This window comes from Thalassophryne amazonica, unplaced genomic scaffold (assembly GCF_902500255.1).
Source record: "Thalassophryne amazonica unplaced genomic scaffold, fThaAma1.1, whole genome shotgun sequence".
Taxonomy (NCBI): domain Eukaryota; kingdom Metazoa; phylum Chordata; class Actinopteri; order Batrachoidiformes; family Batrachoididae; genus Thalassophryne; species Thalassophryne amazonica.
In genome coordinates, this window is record NW_022986239.1 from 693,702 (window position 1) to 714,482 (window position 20,781).

General features: G+C 41.6%; 1 protein-coding gene across 1 annotated transcript in view; it reads right to left on the bottom strand.

Annotated features, from left to right (window-relative positions):
* nfasca (neurofascin homolog (chicken) a) overlaps positions 1-20,781 on the bottom strand; it is a 201,474-nt gene that overhangs the window by 156,411 nt on the left and 24,282 nt on the right. Inside the window, exons 6-7 of the mRNA XM_034165289.1 lie at positions 6,127-6,297; positions 6,004-6,039 (exon numbers count right to left, since the gene is read on the bottom strand). Of these exons, the coding sequence (XP_034021180.1) occupies positions 6,004-6,039; positions 6,127-6,297 (207 nt within the window). The remainder of the gene's footprint in view (positions 1-6,003; positions 6,040-6,126; positions 6,298-20,781) is intronic.

Here is a 20,781-nt window from a genome sequence, read left to right on the forward strand (position 1 = left end):
TGGTAATGTAGTGATGATGATGATGATGATGTGGTGATTGTAATGATGACAGAGGTGATGAGATCATGGTAATGTAGTGATGATGATGATGATGGGGTGATTGTGATGATGACAGAGGTGATGAAGATCGGTAATGTAGTGATGATGATGTGGTGATTGTGATGATGACATATGTGATGAAGATCATGGTAATGAGTGATGATGATGATGATGGTGATTGTGATGATGACAGAGGTGATGAAGATCATGGTAATGTAGTGATGATGATGGTGATTGTGATGATGACAGAGGTGATGAAGATCATGGTAATGTAGTGATGATGATGATGGTGATTGTGATGATGACAGAGGTGATGAAGATCATGATAATGTAGTGATGATGATGATGGTGATTGTGATGATGACAGAGGTGATGAAGATCATGATAATGTAGTGATGATGATGATGGTGATTGTGATGATGACAGAGGTGATGAAGATCATGATAATGTAGTGATGATGATGATGGTGATTGTGATGGTGACAGAGGTGATGAAGATCATGATAATGTAGTGATGATGATGATGGTGATTGTGATGATGACAGAGGTGATGAAGATCATGATAATGTAGTGATGATGATGATTGTGATGATGACAGAGGTGATGAAGATCATGATAATGTAGTGATGATGATGATGATGTGATTGTGATGATGACAGAGGTGATGAAGATCATGGTAATGTAGTGATGATGATGATGATTGTCAGTGAGGATGACAGAGGTGATGAAGATCATGGTAATGTAGTGATGATGATGATGATGGTGATTGTGATGATGACGGAGGCGATGAAGATCATGGTAATGTAGTGATGATGATGACGGTGATTGTGATGATGACAGAGGTGATGAAGATCATGGTAATGTAGTGATGATGATGATGATGGTGATTGTGATGATGACAGAGGTGATGAAGATCATGGTAATGTAGTGATGATGATGATGATGGTGATTGTGATGATGACAGAGGTGATGAAGATCATGGTAATGTAGTGATGATGATGATGATGGTGATTGTGATGATGACAGAGGTGATGAAGATCATGGTAATGTAGTGATGATGATGATGATGGTGATTGTGATGATGACAGAGGTGATGAAGATCATGGTAATGTAGTGATGATGATGATGATGATGGTGATTGTGATGATGACAGAGGTGATGAAGATCATGGTAATGTAGTGATGATGATGATGATGATGGTGATTGTGATGATGACAGATGTGATGAAGATCATGGTAATGTTGTGATGATGATGATGGTGATTGTGATGATGACAGAGGTGACGAAGATCATGGTAATGTAGTGATGATGATGATGGTGATTGTGATGATGACAGAGGTGATGAAGATCATGATAATGTAGTGATGATGATGATGGTGATGATGACAGAGGTGATGAAGATCATGATAATGTAGTGATGATGATGGTGATGGTGATTGTGATGATGACAGAGGTGATGAAGATCATGGTAATGTAGTGATGATGATGATGATGATTGTGATGATGACAGAGGTGATGAAGATCATGGTAATGTAGTGATGATGATGATGATGATATGGTGATTGTGATGATGACAGAGGTGATGAAGATCATGGTAATGTAGTGATGATGATGATGATGATGGTGATTGTGATTATGACAGAGGTGATGAAGATCATGGTAATGTGATGACGATGATGGTGATTGTGATGATGACAGAGGTGACGAAGATCATGGTAATGTAGTGATGATGATGATGATGATTGTGATGATGACAGAGGTGATGAAGATCATGATAATGTAGTGATGATGATGATGGTGATTGTGATGATGACAGATGTGATGAAGATCATAATAATGTAGTGATGATGATGATGACGATTGTGATGATGACAGAGGTGATGAAGATCATGGTAATGTAGTGATGATGATGATGATGATGGTGATTGTGATGATGACAGAGGTGATGAAGATCATGGTAATGTAGTGATGATGATGATGATGGTGATTGTGATGATGACGGAGGTGATGAAGATCATGGTAATGTAGTGATGATGATGACGGTGATTGTGATGATGACAGAGGTGATGAAGATCATGGTAATGTAGTGATGATGATGATGATGATTGTGATGATGACAGAGGTGATGAAGATCATGATAATGTAGTGATGATGATGATGGTGATTGTGATGATGACAGAGGTGATGAAGATCATGGTAATGTAGTGATGATGATGATGGTGATTGTGATGATGACAGAGGTGATGAAGATCATGGTAATGTAGTGATGATGATGATGGTGATTGTGATGATGTTGGTGATGTTTCAGTGTCAGTGTGAGTGTCAGTATGTGCCCACAGTGTTGGTGAGTCAGCAAAGACTGATTCTGGTTCAGGCCACAGTCACCATGACGGTTCAACAGATGTTCCAAAGTCAATGTACAGCAACAACATGAAGAGCTCACAGGCCACAGCGCGGGTCCATCACTGTCTGTTTGGATCAGAGAAATAGAAAACACGTTCATCTTTTTCTCTCTTTCAAATGGAAGAAATGACGACTGGTGAATCCTGGCAGCTTGGATTTAAAGGTGTCAGTTTGAACACGCGCCTGTAGGGGGCAGTGAAGGGTTAGTCTGAGAAGGTCATCCTTTTGGGAAGAGGGGTCAAAAACAGCCCTCAGCCACCACAGCACGGTGTCTGTTCACCAGCAGATCCACAACCATGTGACTGACCATCTGTGGACATGCCCACGCTGTGATGTCATCAAACCATGACTCAGAGACTTTCCATCTGAGTGATGGCCCCCATCCTCCGTCTGTGAGCAGCTCCTGACTCGGTTTAATCACAACCCACATCATTGGTACTGACAGACCCCTTCAAGGTCAGAACCGGGCTGAAAGGACCTGACTCAGAGGTCAAATCCAACATGGCAGTTCTATAGGAGGGCGGAGCTAACTGCTGACTCGCCTGCCCTGTTCCCCCGGGGCCGTTCCAGTCTGGACTTCCAAAAAAAGACAGACAGAAAATTTTTCAGCATTCGCTGTCTGAAAGTCAACAGCCGCTAACGAAACCCGGAGAGAGCGAGTGTGGAATATCACCACGGTGTCTTTCTGGTTCTTGTCTCAGAATGTTAAGTTTGACTGATGGAAAATTAACATCATCATTTTAATTTTTTAAAAAGTAGACATGATGTCACGTGGAAACACTAACCACCGTCACTGCAGAGTCCGTTTGGGCTTCTATTTCTTTTCTTTTTTTGGTGAAATGTGCAGTTGAAATAGTAAAATGAGGATTTGTTATCTGAACGCAGCTTCAGTAGGAAGTCTAAACAGGAAGTACGCTGTGACATCACTGCACTCCTCTCTGTTCCGCCACTAGCAAAATGTTCAGCGACATATTGAGACAAAAGTCAGCATAGACTGTTCAACAGAAAATCTCAAACTGAAAAAAAGCACTTTTAAATATGAATGAAAAAAGTAGTTTGCTTGTTGTTTGTTTTTGTGTTATGAAAGAAAATGTGGACTCATTTGGAAACAGACAAAAAATAATATCCAGACGTTTGTTTGTTCTTGTTGATCTCAGATTTCCTTCATCTTTCAACCTGGAGTCGCCTCATGTTCACCGATCGTGTGACTAATCTTTAAAATACACTCTGCACTTCTGTCCCTAAAGCTCCTTTCACACCGGGGCCAACGCAGAATTGCATACTGTGGCGTACCGGCTACGCGGAGTTTAAGTAACTCTACGCCCGGTTTAAGCAGCTCTACACTGAGTTTAAACACCTCTACACTGAGTTTAAGCAGCTCTACACCCAGTTTAAGCAGCTCTATGCCCAGTTTAAGCAGCTCTACACCCAGTTTAAGCAGCTCTATGCCCAGTTTAAGCAGCTCTACGCCCAGTTTAAGCAGCTCTACGCTGAGTTTAAGAAGCTCTACGCTGAGTTTAAGCAGCTCTACGCTCAGTTTAAGTAGCTCTATGCCCAGTTTAAGCAGCTCTACATTGACTTTAAGCAGCTCTACACTGAGTTTAAGCAGCTCTACGCCCAGTTTAAGTAGGTCTACACTGAGTTTAAGCAGCTCTATGCCCAATTTAAGCAGCTCTACACTGAGTTTAAGTAGCTCAGACCCAGTTTAAGCAGCTCTACGCCCAGTTTAAGCAGCTCTACACTGAGTTTAAGCAGCTCTATGCCCACTTTAAGCAGCTCTACTTTGAGTTTAAGCAGCTCTACGTTGAGTTTAAGCAGCTCTACGCTGAGTTTAAGCAGCTCTATGCTGAGTTTAAGCAGCTCTATGCCCAGTTTAAGTAGCTCTATGCCCACTTTAAGCAGCTCTACTTTGAGTTTAAGCAGCTCTACGTTGAGTTTAAGCAGCTCTACGCTGAGTTTAAGCAGCTCTACACTGAGTTTAAGCAGCTCTATGCCCAATTTAAGCAGCTCTACACTGAGTTTAAGTAGCTCAGACCCAGTTTAAGCAGCTCTATGCCCAGTTTAAGCAGCTCTACGCCCAGTTTAAGTAGCTCTATGCCCAGTTTAAGCAGCTCTATGTTGAGTTTAAGCAGCGCTACGCTGAGTTTAAGCAGCTCTACGCCCAGTTTAAGCAGCCCTACGCTAAGTTTAAGTAGCTCTATGCCCAGTTTAAGCAGCTCTACATTGAGTTTAAGCAGCGCTACGCCGAGTTTAAGGAGCTCTATGCCACGTTTAAGCAGCTCTACGCTGAGTTTAAGTAGCTCTATGCCCAGTTTAAGCAGCTCTACACCCAGTTTAAGCAGCTCTACGCCCAGTTTAAGCAAATGTACATTGAATTTAAGCAGCTCTATGCCCAGTTTAAGTAGCTCTATGCCCAGTTTAAGCAGCTCTACGTTGAGTTTAGGCAGCTCTACGCTGAGTTTAAGCAGCTCTACACCCAGTTCAAGCAGCTCTATGCCCAGTTTAAGCAGCTCTACCTTGAGTTTAAGCAGCTCTACGCTGAGTTTAAGCAGCTCTATGCCCAGTTTAAGTAGCTCTATGCCCAGTTTAAGCAGCTCTACATTGACTTTAAGCAGCTCTACACTGAGTTTAAGCAGCTCTACGCCCAGTTTAAGCAGCTCTACACTGAGTTTAAGCAGCTCTACGCTGAGTTTTTGCTCCCTGCATAGCAGTATGCTGAGAGCTATGCGAGGAGGACACAAAAAATTAAACCTGTTTTACGCAGGGACATGTGTCCCAGCTCTGTGGATCAAAGCTCTTCTCACATGAATGTCCTATGCTGCTGATGGCGGCTTTAACCTTTTCACACATTCATCATCAAGTGAATTTCCATAACAGGAGGTTTTCAAGTGCTGCTCGGAAAGCTGTGATTTCCACTGCTTTGTTTCTCTCTCTCTCTCTCTCTCTCTCTGTCTCTCTGTACAACGTGAGTCCATTTATGTACCATTTTGAGAACGGAGCGCATTTCCACACTGTCAAAAAAGTAGGGAGGAGTGGACAGAAAAAATAGCGGCCAGGGCTACAGAGCAACTGAAAGCAAGACTAGGAACACAACCACACACCAGCCTACACAGAGACTACGCACTCCAGCGCACTCCATCCGCATGACAACGCAACTGTATGCAAACCTGGTGTGAAAGGGGCTTTAGCTTTTTATCGTTTTTTTTCCTCACGTCTTCACCATAAATCTGATTCATTTATTGTTGCCCATTAAAAACACCAACGCAGGAAGACGTGCCCGACGGTGTGACTGACGCGTGTGACTGACGCTCCTGAATGCGTCTGTTATGCTGATGACGTTCGTATAAACATTGCAAACTGTGCGACAGAATGTGAGCGCAGACAGCTGGTTTCACGTAACGGCCGCCTGCACCTCCATCAAGAAAGGGCTTGGCTGTTGTCATGACGATGTGGGTCACGCCCACAGCGTCTCGCTCCAGCAGATGGAGCAGTGTTTGTGATCAACGTGGAGGCTCAGGTGTTTTTGACCCCGCCCCCTCAGAGGTCTGGTGGAGTGACTCACCGTTGTCATGGTAATGCGTGTCATTAAGCTGCTCGTCTGCAAACACAGAGTGGTCACGTGATGTGATGCCCTACAGAGGGCGCTGTCTGTGACTGTGTTTGGTGTTAGCACGATGTTACTCACTGCTCACGACCTTGAGGATGAACGGGTTCTTCTGCTGGATGGTGTGCGTAAACGGGAAGCGGGCGTTGCAGCTGTAGTCTGTGTGGGTGTCCCGGGGCAAAACATTGGAGAAGTAAAGGTCTCCGTTCAGGCCCTTGGACACCCGCTTATCCTGGACGATGGGACTCATAGCTGCAAGACAGAAACTATAACTGTGAGCAGGTACCAGGTGCATCATACCTGACCCACCTCATCCAGGTTTATCCAGGGATGGTCCAAACATCTGTGGTCCCTGTCTCTGCTCCCTATACCAAAAAATGTGTTATTAATAATAATTAAAATGACTCTTTATGTGGGATTTTCCCAGGAATAAAACCAATAAACAAAATGATCTCTAATAATAAAAGAATAAATGCCAAAAAAAATGAAGTACACAACAATGCAGAAAAATCTCAAATTAAAGAGCTGATAATACAGAAAAAATGTGTGATTTATCTATCATCATGAGGCAGTTTTTAACAGGTGCAACTTATAATCCAGAAATACATGTTGTGAAGTTATAATGCGGCAGATTAGAGAATATTTACAGAGGAATCCTGCAAATGGTGACTCAAGCATCAAATTCAGCACAAATATTCATTAGACGTTCCTCTTTTGAAAAAAAAAACAGTTGAAAAAAAACTTTTCAATAGGCAGCCAGCTAGGGGTCAACTGAAGAATTACACAGGGGTCAAAATTAAAAGATGTTCCAGTCATATTGAAAACTACATGACATTATTATCACTTTACTGGGGCGCTGCATGGCTGGTAGCGTAGATTTACATCAACGCTACCTGGCTATACCCGCCCGCGGTGCTTAAACAAATGACGTCATAGCGTGAGCAACTGTCCGCAGAGGAAAAGATGAAAAGCTGAGGTGTGTGTTGGTCCCACTGTTGATATTCCGGATGATTTTCTCATGGATAGTATGACAATGAACAGCAGCCAAAGCAGCCAGCTTGATGAGGACGCACTGCTGAATTTGGAGAGCAGCGCGCGTGCCAGCCGACACGACAAAAGTTAAAGTGAGCCAACTTTTTATGTACGCGTTACATGTTGTGTATGTCAGTAAAAAGTGATAATAATGCAAATAACATGCTGCTGGAGGGCGGTATGCATTTTCAGAGTCCCTCTGTCTATGCTGTTGCCCAAAATGACAGCTAGTATTCGCTGGGTGTGAACGTCGAGCTCTGAAAATGCATACCGCCCTCCAAAAGCATGTTATTGTATTATTATTTGGCTGATCATAAAGATTCCAAAAATGTATAGTTTGGACAATCTGTGACTGAATGTTCTGGAGTTATCAAATCAAATCAAATCACTTTTATTTATATAGCGCCAAATCACAACAAACAGTTGCCCCAAGGTGCTGAGTTAAAAGCAGCAAGAATGGTGACAAAGGTCAGTTTCAGATCGTTCAGGGGTCAAAAGTTAAAGCTGCTCCAGTTTTGGTAAAAAAATGATGCAAATTATTGGTTGAGTTAATCAGGTTTTAAAAAGTAATAGTTTGCATCATGTGTCATGTTTAGTTCATGTTACAGGGTAACATATGTCACATGTCATAGAATCCAGTGGACATTGACCTTGTTTGACCTTGTTTGTTTTACTTTGGAGACCAAACATTCAGCACTGTCACAACTATTCCATTTATTAACCCTATTAACTCAACCAATAATAACCCAACCAATAATTTGCTTTTTTTTTTATTTTATTTATGTTTTGTTTTTTTTGTTTTTTACCAAAATTGGACTTACTTAAAACTGGACTAACATTTGACCCCTGTACAAACTGAAACTGACCTTTGTCACCATTCTTGCTTTTTTTACCCCATAACTTCAGAACATTAGCAGCAGCTCAGAAGAAGAAGCCTTCCGACATCTTGGAGCCTTTCCTTTTTTAGAACTATTTTTACATTTTAGAACTTTTTATACAATTTAGAACCTTTTCTGCGGCCACTTTCGTAATCACTTCTGAATTCCAACAAACTCTGCAGTTAAAACAATCATCTTTGGTTGAAGACACCATCGTCAGGTGCACAGTGTGGACAGCGGGCCCAGCTGCTGATTGGTGCTGAGGTCAGCACAGGGCTGATACCGTCTTGCATCGGGCTGGACGTGTACACGAGGTTTCCATCTGCCTGCAGCAGCTGCAGATGACATCAGCAGGGTTCACAGGGTCAAAGTGACCTCAGAGCAGGTTGGATAGGGTTGTAATATGGACTCAAAAGGATCTGGAACATCCACTTTTTATATTTTCTTTGGATATGCTGATTCAAAGTGTCACAGTGCCCCCTACAGGCAGTATGAATGAATCATTGCTGATGTGCTGATGTGCAAGTGAAGAATTTTACAGACCAGCCCGGGAACACCATGTTTTTATAATGTTATTGTCCTTAGTGAGTACATTTTATGGAATGCAATTTGTTGCATTTTTATTGTACGTTGTACTTCTAAATGCACATTATATTTCATTGAAATGTGAATTTGAAACTTGACCAGCTGGAGAAAAGGCTGTTACAATACAAGAATTTCAAACTCAGTCCAAATACCCACAAAAATAATTGTTCCCATTTGCAAAAACATCAATGTGACAGTATTTCTGAGGTGTCTGACATAGTGCAAAAAAACATCTATGACATATTGTGGCATATATTTTATATACAATCATGGTCATAACTACCAGCACCACTGTTTTTAAAGTACACACTTTAAAATATCTTCAGAAATAAATGCAAACAAACCAATTTTGTGTAATTTTTTTTCAATTCCAAAGTTACTGAACAGAAATGAAACAAAATCTTTTATGAATAAATGAAAATAAAAGAGACTTACTGAACCAGTTAACTGTGCTTTGGGTGTTTTTTAAAGCACATTTTTTTTGTGACACTCCTGACCTAGTTGAAAGGAAGTGACACTATTAGGGCCCCTTCACATATAGTGCAAATTTGGTCGAATTGTGCATGAAGTGCACATGAAGCAGGAATCGTATGCAAACCGTGTCATTTCATAGTTGCCTCTAACACCTCGTACACCTGTTGCTGCAACTATTTGTGCACATCAGCGGTTGAAGGACAGAGTGTGCGCTGTGTGAACCCATCGCACCCTCTCGTGGCAGGTGTCGGCCACATTCCATGTGACACACATGAACATCGAACACTGCTCACATGGCACTTAGAAAAAGTGTGGCCAGTCGCACTCTTGGCACGACAGCAGTCTGCAGACAGTCACTGTCATACTGCTGTGAAATTTGTCTAAGTTCCCCACAAGTGTGGCTTCGGTGTGTGCACTGAACTGACAGGAGGTGTGGCTATGACAGGGACATGGAGATCTGTTATTCTGGACATCCCAGCTGGGCAGGACTGTGTTTGGATGGACATGGACTAACAACTGACCACTGTAGCGCATGTGTGTCTGTTTGCTGTCATCAAGTGGACATAAATAAAAACATATATCACTGTGGCGATGGGCAGCAGCAAACAAGCACCCGCGCACATGGACAGGCTGCCCCAAGTTGAAAAGGACCGTCAGATTAGAAGACACAGCAGGTGATCTGATTGTCTTCCACATGACTGTTATGTGTCGGACGCAGCCCGGAGAACCGACCAGCGTTTGAAGGACCCAGTATGAAATAAGCAGAGCACGGTACAAAGGCTAACAAAATTTAATGACATAACAGTGATGTGGAAAAGAACAAACAAATAAGTGCGCGGTCTGCGAGGTGATAATACGGTGCGCTCCCAGCTGCACAAACGGTCCAGAGCCAGAAACAGTTCAGACCCAAGGACCCCGCTGACACCCCCCAGGTGGCCGCGACAAACCGAGTCTGTGAAAGAAGAAACCATCATGTGAGTCCACACTCCACACACAGAGAGACCACTCAAAGGTGTACATAAACAGCAAACACTTCCTGGCTTAATTACTAATCAGCTTCCCACCCTGCAGGCATGGAACACCCTGTTCACATACTCAAACTGCAGTGGAAGCTGATTAAACGACTAACATAACAGCTCAATATAATAAGGTGTGAGGGACACCACATTTACTGACTGTACTAATGTTAGTCACAAAACCTAACGTACCTCAGGAAGTGTGCTGACGAGCGTGAGACCTCACCCCCTCCTCTTTCACAGACCATGGCATCAAACCTGGACGTTCTCTGCATCCATAATGATGAGATGGCTCTCAAGACGACGATCTCACCCGTCTGGTCACAAGGTCGAGTCTCTGGCAAATACACACTGTGTACTCCAGACTTAAATGCCACCATGCTCCAATCCGTGTAGATGCACCACAGCTGTGAGTCCTGACGAGCTGCACATGATCAGCCTCAGGTGATCAGGGTGAGGTCCTGATAACTCAGCCACACAGCCACTCAGTCCTAAACGTGTGCCACCTGGAAGGAAAAACAAAAGACAGAAACAGAAGACAGAAACGAAAGGCAGCCAGGCACCCCCAACCATACAACACATGACATGGTGTCCTGCGGGGCGCCGTCCACCAGACACGCATGTCAGCAAGACGCGCGCGGGCCGGCAGGACACCTGCCAGCAGATATGGACATAAATGAGATGAATAAACTGCTTCTCATACATGTGATTTCATGACTGTACATCAGTGACCATGGGTCATCTACAGAGGAACACTTGTATTGCTCACTTGATAAGAGGGATTTAATGCAATGCGATGTTTTTATCAATCAATCAATCAATTTCAATCAATCAATTTTTTTATATAGCGCCAAATCACAACAAACAGTTGCCCCAAGGCGCTTTATATTGTAAGGCAAGGCCATACAATAATTATGTAAATTTATATGGTGCATCGTTTGAATTTTTTTTAAATACGTCCATGTGCTTCCTGATATGAGGCAGGGTTCAGCACCTTTTATAAGACAGTGATGGTAGCTCACTTGGTAAATTTTCTGACTGCAATCAGAGATTTTGGAAGGTTGGGGTTTGAATCCCATGGGTGATATGTATTTTTTTTTTCAACTGGGGAAAAGCTGCTGTGTTTCAGTGTGCACGGAACCGTCGCAGCATGTATTTTTTTTTTTCTTCACACCAGCTGCACGATGTGTAACCACATTGTGCAGCTGGTGGCACTGTGTTCCCGCATGCACAAACCGTCGCACCAGCATCGTGTACGCCAGCCTGTCAGCGTGATGTTTCGTGGTGAGCACATACCAGCTGTTCTGACGGGTGTCGCCCTGCAGTTGTACATACGTATTTGCACTATGTGTAAACGAGCCTTTAGGTCTCATCACAGCTTATACAGGAAATAGTTTACATACACTGACAGAATTTTAAAAAACATTTTTCAGAGAATATAAATGGTATTAAATAAATGGACTGCATTTATATAGCGCTTTTCCATCTGCATCAGACGCTCAAAGCACTTTACAATTATGCCTCACATTCACCCCGAATATGAATGATAGAATATGAATGATAACACAAAACATTTGTTTTTTTCACTCATGGTTAGTGGTTGTGTGAAGCCAGTTAATGTCAAACAACTGTGTTTCCTCTTTCTAAATCATAATGACAACAGAATCGACCCAAATGGCCCTGATAAATGGACTGCATTTATATAGCGCTTTTCCATCTGCATCAGACGCTCAAAGCGCTTTACAATTATGGCTCACATTCACCCCGGTGTCAGGGTGCTGCCATACAAGGTGCTCACTACACACCGGGAGCAATAGGGGATTAAGGACCTTGCCCAAGGGCCCTTATTGACGTTCCAGTCAGGCTGGGTTTTAAACCAAGGAGCCTCTGGTTTTGGGCTTGAGACCAGAAGATCCTGGGTTTAAATCCCCGCCTGACTGGAAAATCACCAGTATCCTGGGCCTCTACTGGTGGTTGGCTCTCACTGCGGTATTGTATCACTTCCTGTTCCGGAGCACAGTGGTGTTGCTGTATCTGTTAGCTGTTTAATCTGTGCAGTTAGATTGATCTAGTTAACTAGATAACAATTTGTTTCCCAGTGTAATCTTTACGTGCCTTAACTAAAGCACTCCTTCAGCTGAATCACCTCTAAATTATTTACACATTATTCACTTTGTGTGTCTTTAGGAATCCACTAGCTTAGCGCAGCTACTAGCTCTTAGCCGGTTTAGCATGGCGGCTTCTCCTGTCTCTCCCGCACTTTTCTGCTCTGGGTGTGAAATGTTTAGTTATTCCTCGGCCTCCTTTAGCAGTAATGGTACTTGTAATAAGTGTAGCTTATTCATAGCTTTGGAGGCCAGGCTGGGCGAATTGGAGACTCGGCTCCGCACCGTGGAAAATTCTACAGCTAGCCAGGCCCCTGTAGTCGGTGCAGACCAAGATAGCTTAGCCGCCGTTAGTTTCCCTCTGGCAGATCCCGAGCAGCCGGGAAAGTAGGCCGACTGGGTGACTGTGAGGAGGAAGCATAGTTCTAAACAGAAGCCCCGTGTACACCGCCAGCCCGTTCACATTTCTAACCGTTTTTCCCCACTCGACGACACACCCACCGAGGATCAAACTCTGGTTATTGGCGACTCTGTTTTGAGAAATGTGAGGTTAGCGACACCAGCAACCATAGTCAGTTGTCTTCCGGGGGCCAGAGCAGGCGACATTGAAGGAAATTTGAAACTGCTGGCTAAGGCTAAGCGTAAATTTGGTAAGACTGTAATTCACGTCAGCAGTAATGACACCCGGTTACGCCAATCGGAGGTCACTAAAACTAACATTGAATCGGTGTGTAACTTTGCAAAAACAATGTCGGACTCTGTAGTTTTTTCTGGCCCCTCCCCAATCGGACCGGGAGTGACATGTTTAGCCGCATGTTCTCCTTGAATTGCTGGCTGTCTGAGTGGTGTCCAAAAAATGAGGTGGGCTTCATAGATAATTGGCAAAGCTTCTGGGGAAAACCTGGTCTTGTTAGGAGAGACGGCATCCATCCCACTTTGGATGGAGCAGCTCTCATTTCTAGAAATCTGGCCAATTTTCTTAAATCCTCCAAACCGTGACTATCCAGGGTTAGGACCAGGAAGCAGAGTTGTAGTCTTACACACCTCTCTGCAGCTTCTCTCCCCCTGCCATCCCCTCATTACCCCATCCCCGTAGAGACGGTGCCTGCTCCCAGACCACCAATAACCAGCAAAAATCTATTTAAGCATAAAAATTCAAAAAGAAAAAATAATATAGCACCTTCAACTGCACCACAGACTAAAACAGTTAAATGTGGTCTATTAAACATTAGGTCTCTCTCTTCTAAGTCCCTGTTAGTAAATGATATAATAATTGATCAACATATTGATTTATTATGCCTTACAGAAACCTGGTTACAGCAGGATGAATATGTTAGTTTAAATGAGTCAACACCCCCGAGTCACACTAACTGCCAGAATGCTCGTAGCACGGGCCGAGGGGGAGGATTAGCAGCAATCTTCCATTCCAGCTTATTAATTAATCAAAAACCTAGACAGAGCTTTAATTCATTTGAAAGCTTGTCTCTTAGTCTTGTCCATCCAAATTGGAAGTCCCAAAAACCAGTTTTATTTGTTATTATCTATCGTCCTCCTGGTCGTTACTGTGAGTTTCTCTGTGAATTTTCAGACCTTTTGTCTGACTTAGTGCTTAGCTCAGATAAGATAATTATAGTGGGCGATTTTAACATCCACACAGATGCTGAGAATGACAGCCTCAACACTGCATTTAATCTATTATTAGACTCAATTGGCTTTGCTCAAAATGTAAATGAGTCCACCCACCACTTTAATCATATCTTAGATCTTGTTCTGACTTATGGTATGGAAATTGAAGACTTAACAGTATTCCCTGAAAACTCCCTTCTGTCTGATCATTTCTTAATAACATTTACATTTACTCTGATGGACTACCCAGCAGTGGGGAATAAGTTTCATTACACTAGAAGTCTTTCAGAAAGCGCTGTAACTAGGTTAAAAGATATGATTCCTTCTTTATGTTCTCTAATGCCATATACCAACACAGGGCAGAGTAGCTACCTAAACTCTGTAAGTGAGATAGAGTATCTTGTCAATAGTTTTACATCCTCATTGAAGACAACTTTGGATGCTGTAGCTCCTCTGAAAAAGAGAGCCTTAAATCAGAAGTGCCTGACTCCGTGGTATAACTCACAAACTCACAGCTTAAAGCAGATAACCCGTAAGTTGGAGAGGAAATGGCGTCTCACTAATTTAGAAGATCTTCACTTAGCCTGGAAAAAGAGTCTGTTGCTCTATAAAAAAAGCCCTCCGTAAAGCTAGGACATCTTACTACTCATCACTAATTGAAGAAAATAAGAACAACCCCAGGTTTCTTTTCAGCACTGTAGCCAGGCTGACAAAGAGTCAGAGCTCTATTGAGCCGAGTATTCCTTTAACTTTAACTAGTAATGACTTCATGACTTTCTTTGCTAATAAAATTTTAACTATTAGAGAAAAAATTACTCATAACCATCCCAAAGACGTATCGTTATCTTTGGCTGCTTTCAGTGATGCCGGTATTTGGTTAGACTCTTTCTCTCCGATTGTTCTGTCTGAGTTATTTTCATTAGTTTCTTCATCCAAACCATCAACATGTTTATTAGACCCCATTCCTACCAGGCTGCTCAAGGAAGCCCTACCATTATTTAATGCTTCAATCTTAAATATGATCAATCTATCTTTGTTAGTTGGCTATGTACCACAGGCTTTTAAGGTGGCAGTAATTAAACCATTACTTAAAAAGCCATCACTTGACCCAGCTATCTTAGCTAATTATAGGCCAATCTCCAACCTTCCTTTTCTCTCATAAATTCTTGAAAGGGTAGTTGTAAAACAGCTAACTGATCATGTGCAGAGGAATGGTCTATTTGAAGAGTTTCAGTCAGGTTTTAGAATTCATCATAGTACAGAAACAGCATTAGTGAAGGTTACAAATGATCTTCTTATGAAATCTTGGAGTCATTTTTGATCAGGATATGTCATTCAAAGCGCATATTAAACAAATATGTAGGACTGCTTTTTTTGCATTTACGCAATATCTCTAAAATCAGAAAGGTCTTGTCTCAGAGTGATGCTGAAAAACTAATTCATGCATTTATTTCCTCTAGGCTGGACTATTGTAATTCATTATTATCAGGTTGTCCTAAAAGTTCCCTGAAAAGCCTTCAGTTAATTCAAAATGCTGCAGCTAGAGTACTGACAGGGACTAGAAGGAGAGAGCATATCTCACCCATATTGGCCTCTCTTCATGGGCTTCCTGTTAATTCTAGAATAGAATTTAAAATTCTTCTTCTTACTTATAAGGTTTTGAATAATCAGGTCCCATCTTATCTTAGGGACCTCGTAGTACCATATCACCCCAATAGAGCGCTTCGCTCTCAGACTGCAGGCTTACTTGTAGTTCCTAGGGTTTGTAAGAGTAGAATGGGAGGCAGAGCCTTCAGCTTTCAGGCTCCTCTCCTGTGGAACCAGCTCCCAATTCAGATCAGGGAGACAGACACCCTCTCTACTTTTAAGATTAGGCTTAAAACTTTCCTTTTTGCTAAAGCTTATAGTTAGGGCTGGATCAGGTGACCCTGAACCATCCCTTAGTTATGCTGCTATAGACTTAGACTGCTGGGGGGTTCCCATGATGCACTGTTTCTTTCTCTTTTTGCTCTGTATGCACCACTCTGCATTTAATCATTAGTGATCGATCTCTGCTCCCCTCCACAGCATGTCTTTTTCCTGGTTCTCTCCCTCAGCCCCAACCAGTCTCAGCAGAAGACTGCCCCTCCCTGAGCCTGGTTCTGCTGGAGGTTTCTTCCTGTTAAAAGGGAGTTTTTCCTTCCCACTGTAGCCAAGTGCTTGCTCACAGGGGGTCGTTTTGACCGTTGGGGTTTTACATAATTATTGTATGGCTTTTGCCTTACAATATAAAGCGCCTTGGGGCAACTGTTTGTTGTGATTTGGCGCTATATAAATAAAACTGATTGATTGATTGATTGATACTGACATCAGATGAGGGGAAAGAACAGAGGCAAACATGCACGCCCCCCCCCCCCCCCCCCCCCACACACACACACAAACCAGCAGAGTGGCACATGCCTGCACACACACACACACACACACACACACGACGGTGGTGAGGGATGCCTCAAAACACTCGCACAACACATGCAAACACGCCCACACAGGGAGACAAGTGCCAGAGCCTCATAAGAAAAAGTACAGACAAAAACATGGAGGCAGACACACAGACGGTTGAATAAAACAAAAACCCATAACTGGATGGTGACACACAGTGGTGGGCACAGATAACCAAAAAGTTGGCTTCAGTAACAGCTAATCAGCTAACTTAAAAGTTATCTTTTATAACGCTAAACTGATAAATCACCCAAAAATTTATTGGAAGCTACAGATAACCGATAAATTCCAGTATTGTCTCTGGTACACTTGCAACTACTAACAAGCTGATTTTGAGTTTTAACACCACAATTGCTTCTGGTAGCATCAAAGGCGACCACAGACCCAAACAATGAGTCAGCACTTATATCTTTGAGCGTCCTGCCCCCTGCTGGAAGCTGCTGTTTACTACATAAGTTGCAGCAAAGAAGCAGTAGAGAAGAGCAGCGAAGCTCAACTCTCTACTCAATAACAGTGCTGCCGTCAGGGGGAGGTCTTGTAAAATAAAGTAGTGCTGACTTATGGTTTGGTTTATAAATAAAACTAATACTGATAGAATAACTCCATTAATGTCAATTCTGTCATTTGTGCAAAGTTAAAATATAACATATATCTTTTAATGTTAAATAATGCACTAATTCTGAAGTTTTTTAACAAACACAGGCAGATGGAAAAGGATTATGGGTAAAATGTGCCTCCGCTAACACTGATTGGTTGACTCATTCATTCTATGTAAACACTAACACGTTAATGTGAGGTGTGTGTTGGTGTTTACATATAAAAGTGCTTTTGTAAAATATGCCACTTTTTTATTTGTAAAAAAAAAAAAAGCCAAGTTGTAATTCGATAACTGTCTGATATAACCGGTGTCAAAATAAATAGAACACTGCCATCGTACTGGTGCCCAGATGTTCAGTACTTAAGCTGGGTTTACACTGTACGAGTTTTGGCAAATTTCCGACGAATTTTTCACTTGTGCAAGAATTTTTTGGATCATGCCGAGTTTCAGTTTAATCGCACGTTCTGCATCGTATAGTTTACATGAAGTAACAAGCTGCGTTTAACCCTTTATCTACGGCGATGGCGCCCACGCCATATTTTCCATATGCATATTTTTTTTACCGTAACTTCGCCATAGTTTGTCCAATCCGAATGATTCAAAGTGCATTGTTAAGCTAACACCAAGGGCTTTCCAATGATATATGGTGTATTACGGTAAACGTAAGCCTGTGACATCATCACGCAGAGGAAAAACACATAAGTTTCACACTAGTGCGCCGCTGATTCTTGCAAGGTTTGCAAGAGGTCAACCTGCTGGATGTGCAAACTTTGTAAAATTGGCCTCTGTCTTCAGCCAGACAGAAACCGTTACAAACAGTACCACACTGACTGATGGAGTTTAGATCTAATTTTGATTCTTGGTTATATATTTGTATATAGTTTGACACTTTATTGTTTTATTCATATTGTATAATTTTGCACAAAATGAGTGATCAAATGAGTGATTTATTGCACATTTTAATAATACAGATAATAACTGATATATTTATATATAGTTTTGCACTTTGTTTGTTGTTATTCATATTGTTTGGTTCCGCACTTTAAAATTGGTTACTTTTTGCATATTTTCGCCTTGTAAAATGTTTACTTTTGCACTGTTTCTGCACTGTTTCTGAGTTCTAGACACACAAAATTAATTATTTTGATTGTAAACACATACAGCTTCCTGTTGAAAATGTGAAATCCAAACTTCCTTTACATAACAATCATTTTTCACTAAAAAACTGAAAAAAAATCAAGTTCGTTTTTGTGTTTTTCTCATTTTAAATGCTAAAACTTACAAATAATGTGTATAAATAGTTAATCAGGTGTAATTGAAATTCAGGTACTCTTGGAAAAGGGTACCAAAGCACACAAGCATAGAACATTATTTCTTAATTTTATTGCTATAATAAAAAATTATAACCAATCGTCCATTTATAGCCTCAGTAGGTAAAGGGTTAACATCTAACGACCACCTCATGATCGACGATCGTATGGTCGGATGAAAATCAAACCTGTTTGATATTCTGGTTGGTCAACGTGACGGTATCCCGCTGCTGAAGCGCTACAAGCGTCCAAACTCTTGCACTGTGCCTGATGCGGAACTGGAGAGATCAGAAACAGTGATCATCTTGGTCATTGGGTTAGTGATCATTGGGAGAGCAGCTTCTGTTTCTTTTCCCCCCTTTCTTCAACTCATGTAAAGTCTTGTATTGTTTGTTTGTTTTGTTAAAACTTTGATGTCTCCCATTGAGAGCTTTTTGTAAAAATAAGAAATGTAAATAAAGTTTAAAAAAAACAAACTTCTGAAACACGAGTCCGATGTGTGGTTTTTGAACGTACAATGTGAGCAGTCAGATCGCATCAGAGGGCCGTACAGTGTGAGAACATGAATCGTGCACTCTGAACTTTTTTGTTTTGTCGTACAGTTTGCGCTGGAGCTACGTACAATGACTAAAAATATTGTACAGTGTCTGCACAGCTTTAGGGCGAATACTGCCATGAACACTACTGGCCAGTAGATGGCAGTAGAGACCGTGAAAACTTGCCAAAACAAATAGTCCAGATAATCCATGTCTGCTATGTTTAAGATGCATGGAATTTAATGAACGCAAACTGAATTTCATACATCTTATATATATTTTATCTTATACAGATTTTGCAAGACGTTAAAGAGCAAACAGGAATTGATTGTAATGATTCCAATTGAAAATGATGGAGAAGCAACCTGAGCTTCTTCTGGCATTTTTACATAAAACAAACACAATAACAACATCTATAAACCCAGAGAATATATTCATGAGAGTTTTAGGCACAATATACAAAGAGTTTAATGCTGCTGTCCTTTGTGGAGCCTGATCAGAGCATCTCAAATGCATTTCTCCTGACATGAATGTACTGACATTACCCATAATGCCCCTGGACACAGCATGTCCACACTAAAACCTTCAAAATTAGTGCATTACTTTAAAACTAAAACATATATCTGATATTTTCACTTTATAAAACTTCAGATGTGACATTAATTTAACTAACTTGTCCGAAATTAGTTTGGTTAAAAGTTTAACCATAAGTTAAAACTGTATGCCTCTGGATGACTTGGGTCATATTGCCAGCAAATCAGTATGGGGTCAAAAGAAATGACCTTTTTTTTTCTTTTCTGTGGCCAGTTTTCCTTTGCCTGCAGAGAACAGAGTGGTTTGTTCAGGAACCAGCTCTCCTCTGTTTGCAGAGGATACAACTGCATATCTACTACAAAACATTTAACAGATAGATTCTCAACTGATTTTAGACTTCATAAATGTTTGTAACTATTCAGCTTTGTTTACCACGTCTGCAAAAATACGTTAGTGGCCTAAAAATGATCAGACCAAAACTTATTGGAAGATAATTAGTCTGACAATGGTTTTCAAAGTTATCTGAAAAACTAATCTGATAATGAAAACATTATCTTCAATAATTAGCGGTTAGCAGATGAGCGGAACTGTGCCCACCAATGGTGACACAAGTGCAGCACTGGATAAAAGATGCAAGGGTCTGTCAGGAGCCCAAAAACTCACTGACCTTTTATACAAACACACACTGAATACAAGCAAACAGATTCCAGGTAAGGATGGTTACCCTTTGTAGCCATTCAAACCCACTTGTGTCCTCTTGTGTGCATGTTATCAGGCAAAAAGCACCAGGGGGATGTAAACTTTTGATCGGGGTCACATGGGTCGTTTCTGTTGTCATTATGATTAAAAAAGAGTAAACCCAGTTGTTTGACAAGAAATGGCTCCACCCAACCACTAACCATGAGAGAAAAGGTTTTTTGCTATCATTCATATTCACTGAAAAATGGCCAAAAAAAGAAAAAAAATTCTCCCAGGGTATGTAAACATATGAGCACAACTGTATATGTAAAAATTAAATGCAGTCAGTTCAACAGTTTTAAATTTATTGTTTGACTCTGGGGTACGGTACATCCAGAAAGTATTCACAGCGCTTCACTTTTTCCATTTTATGTTGCAGCTTTACTCCAAAATGGATTAAATGTATTTTTCCCTCAAAATTCTTCTTAAAACACCCCATAATACACACACAGCCACACATCTTCAACCACTTAGTCCAATTAAGGGTCGCGGGGAGCTGAAGCCTATGCCAGCAGTCATAGAGCGCGAGGCGGGGTTCACTCAAGACAGGACGCTAGTCTGTCACAGGGCCACAAACAAACAAACAAACACAGACACACCCACACACACCTACAGATTCTAGTCCACCTAACCCACATGTCTTTGGATGTGGGAGGAAACCGGAGCACTCAGAGGAAACACACGCAAACACAGGGAGAACATGCAAACTCCACACAGAAAGGCCACAGGCAGGAATTTAACCCATGACCTTCTCGCTGTGAGACAACAGTCCACACACCATAATGACACCACAAAATATATATATATTTTTTTTGTAAAAATAAAA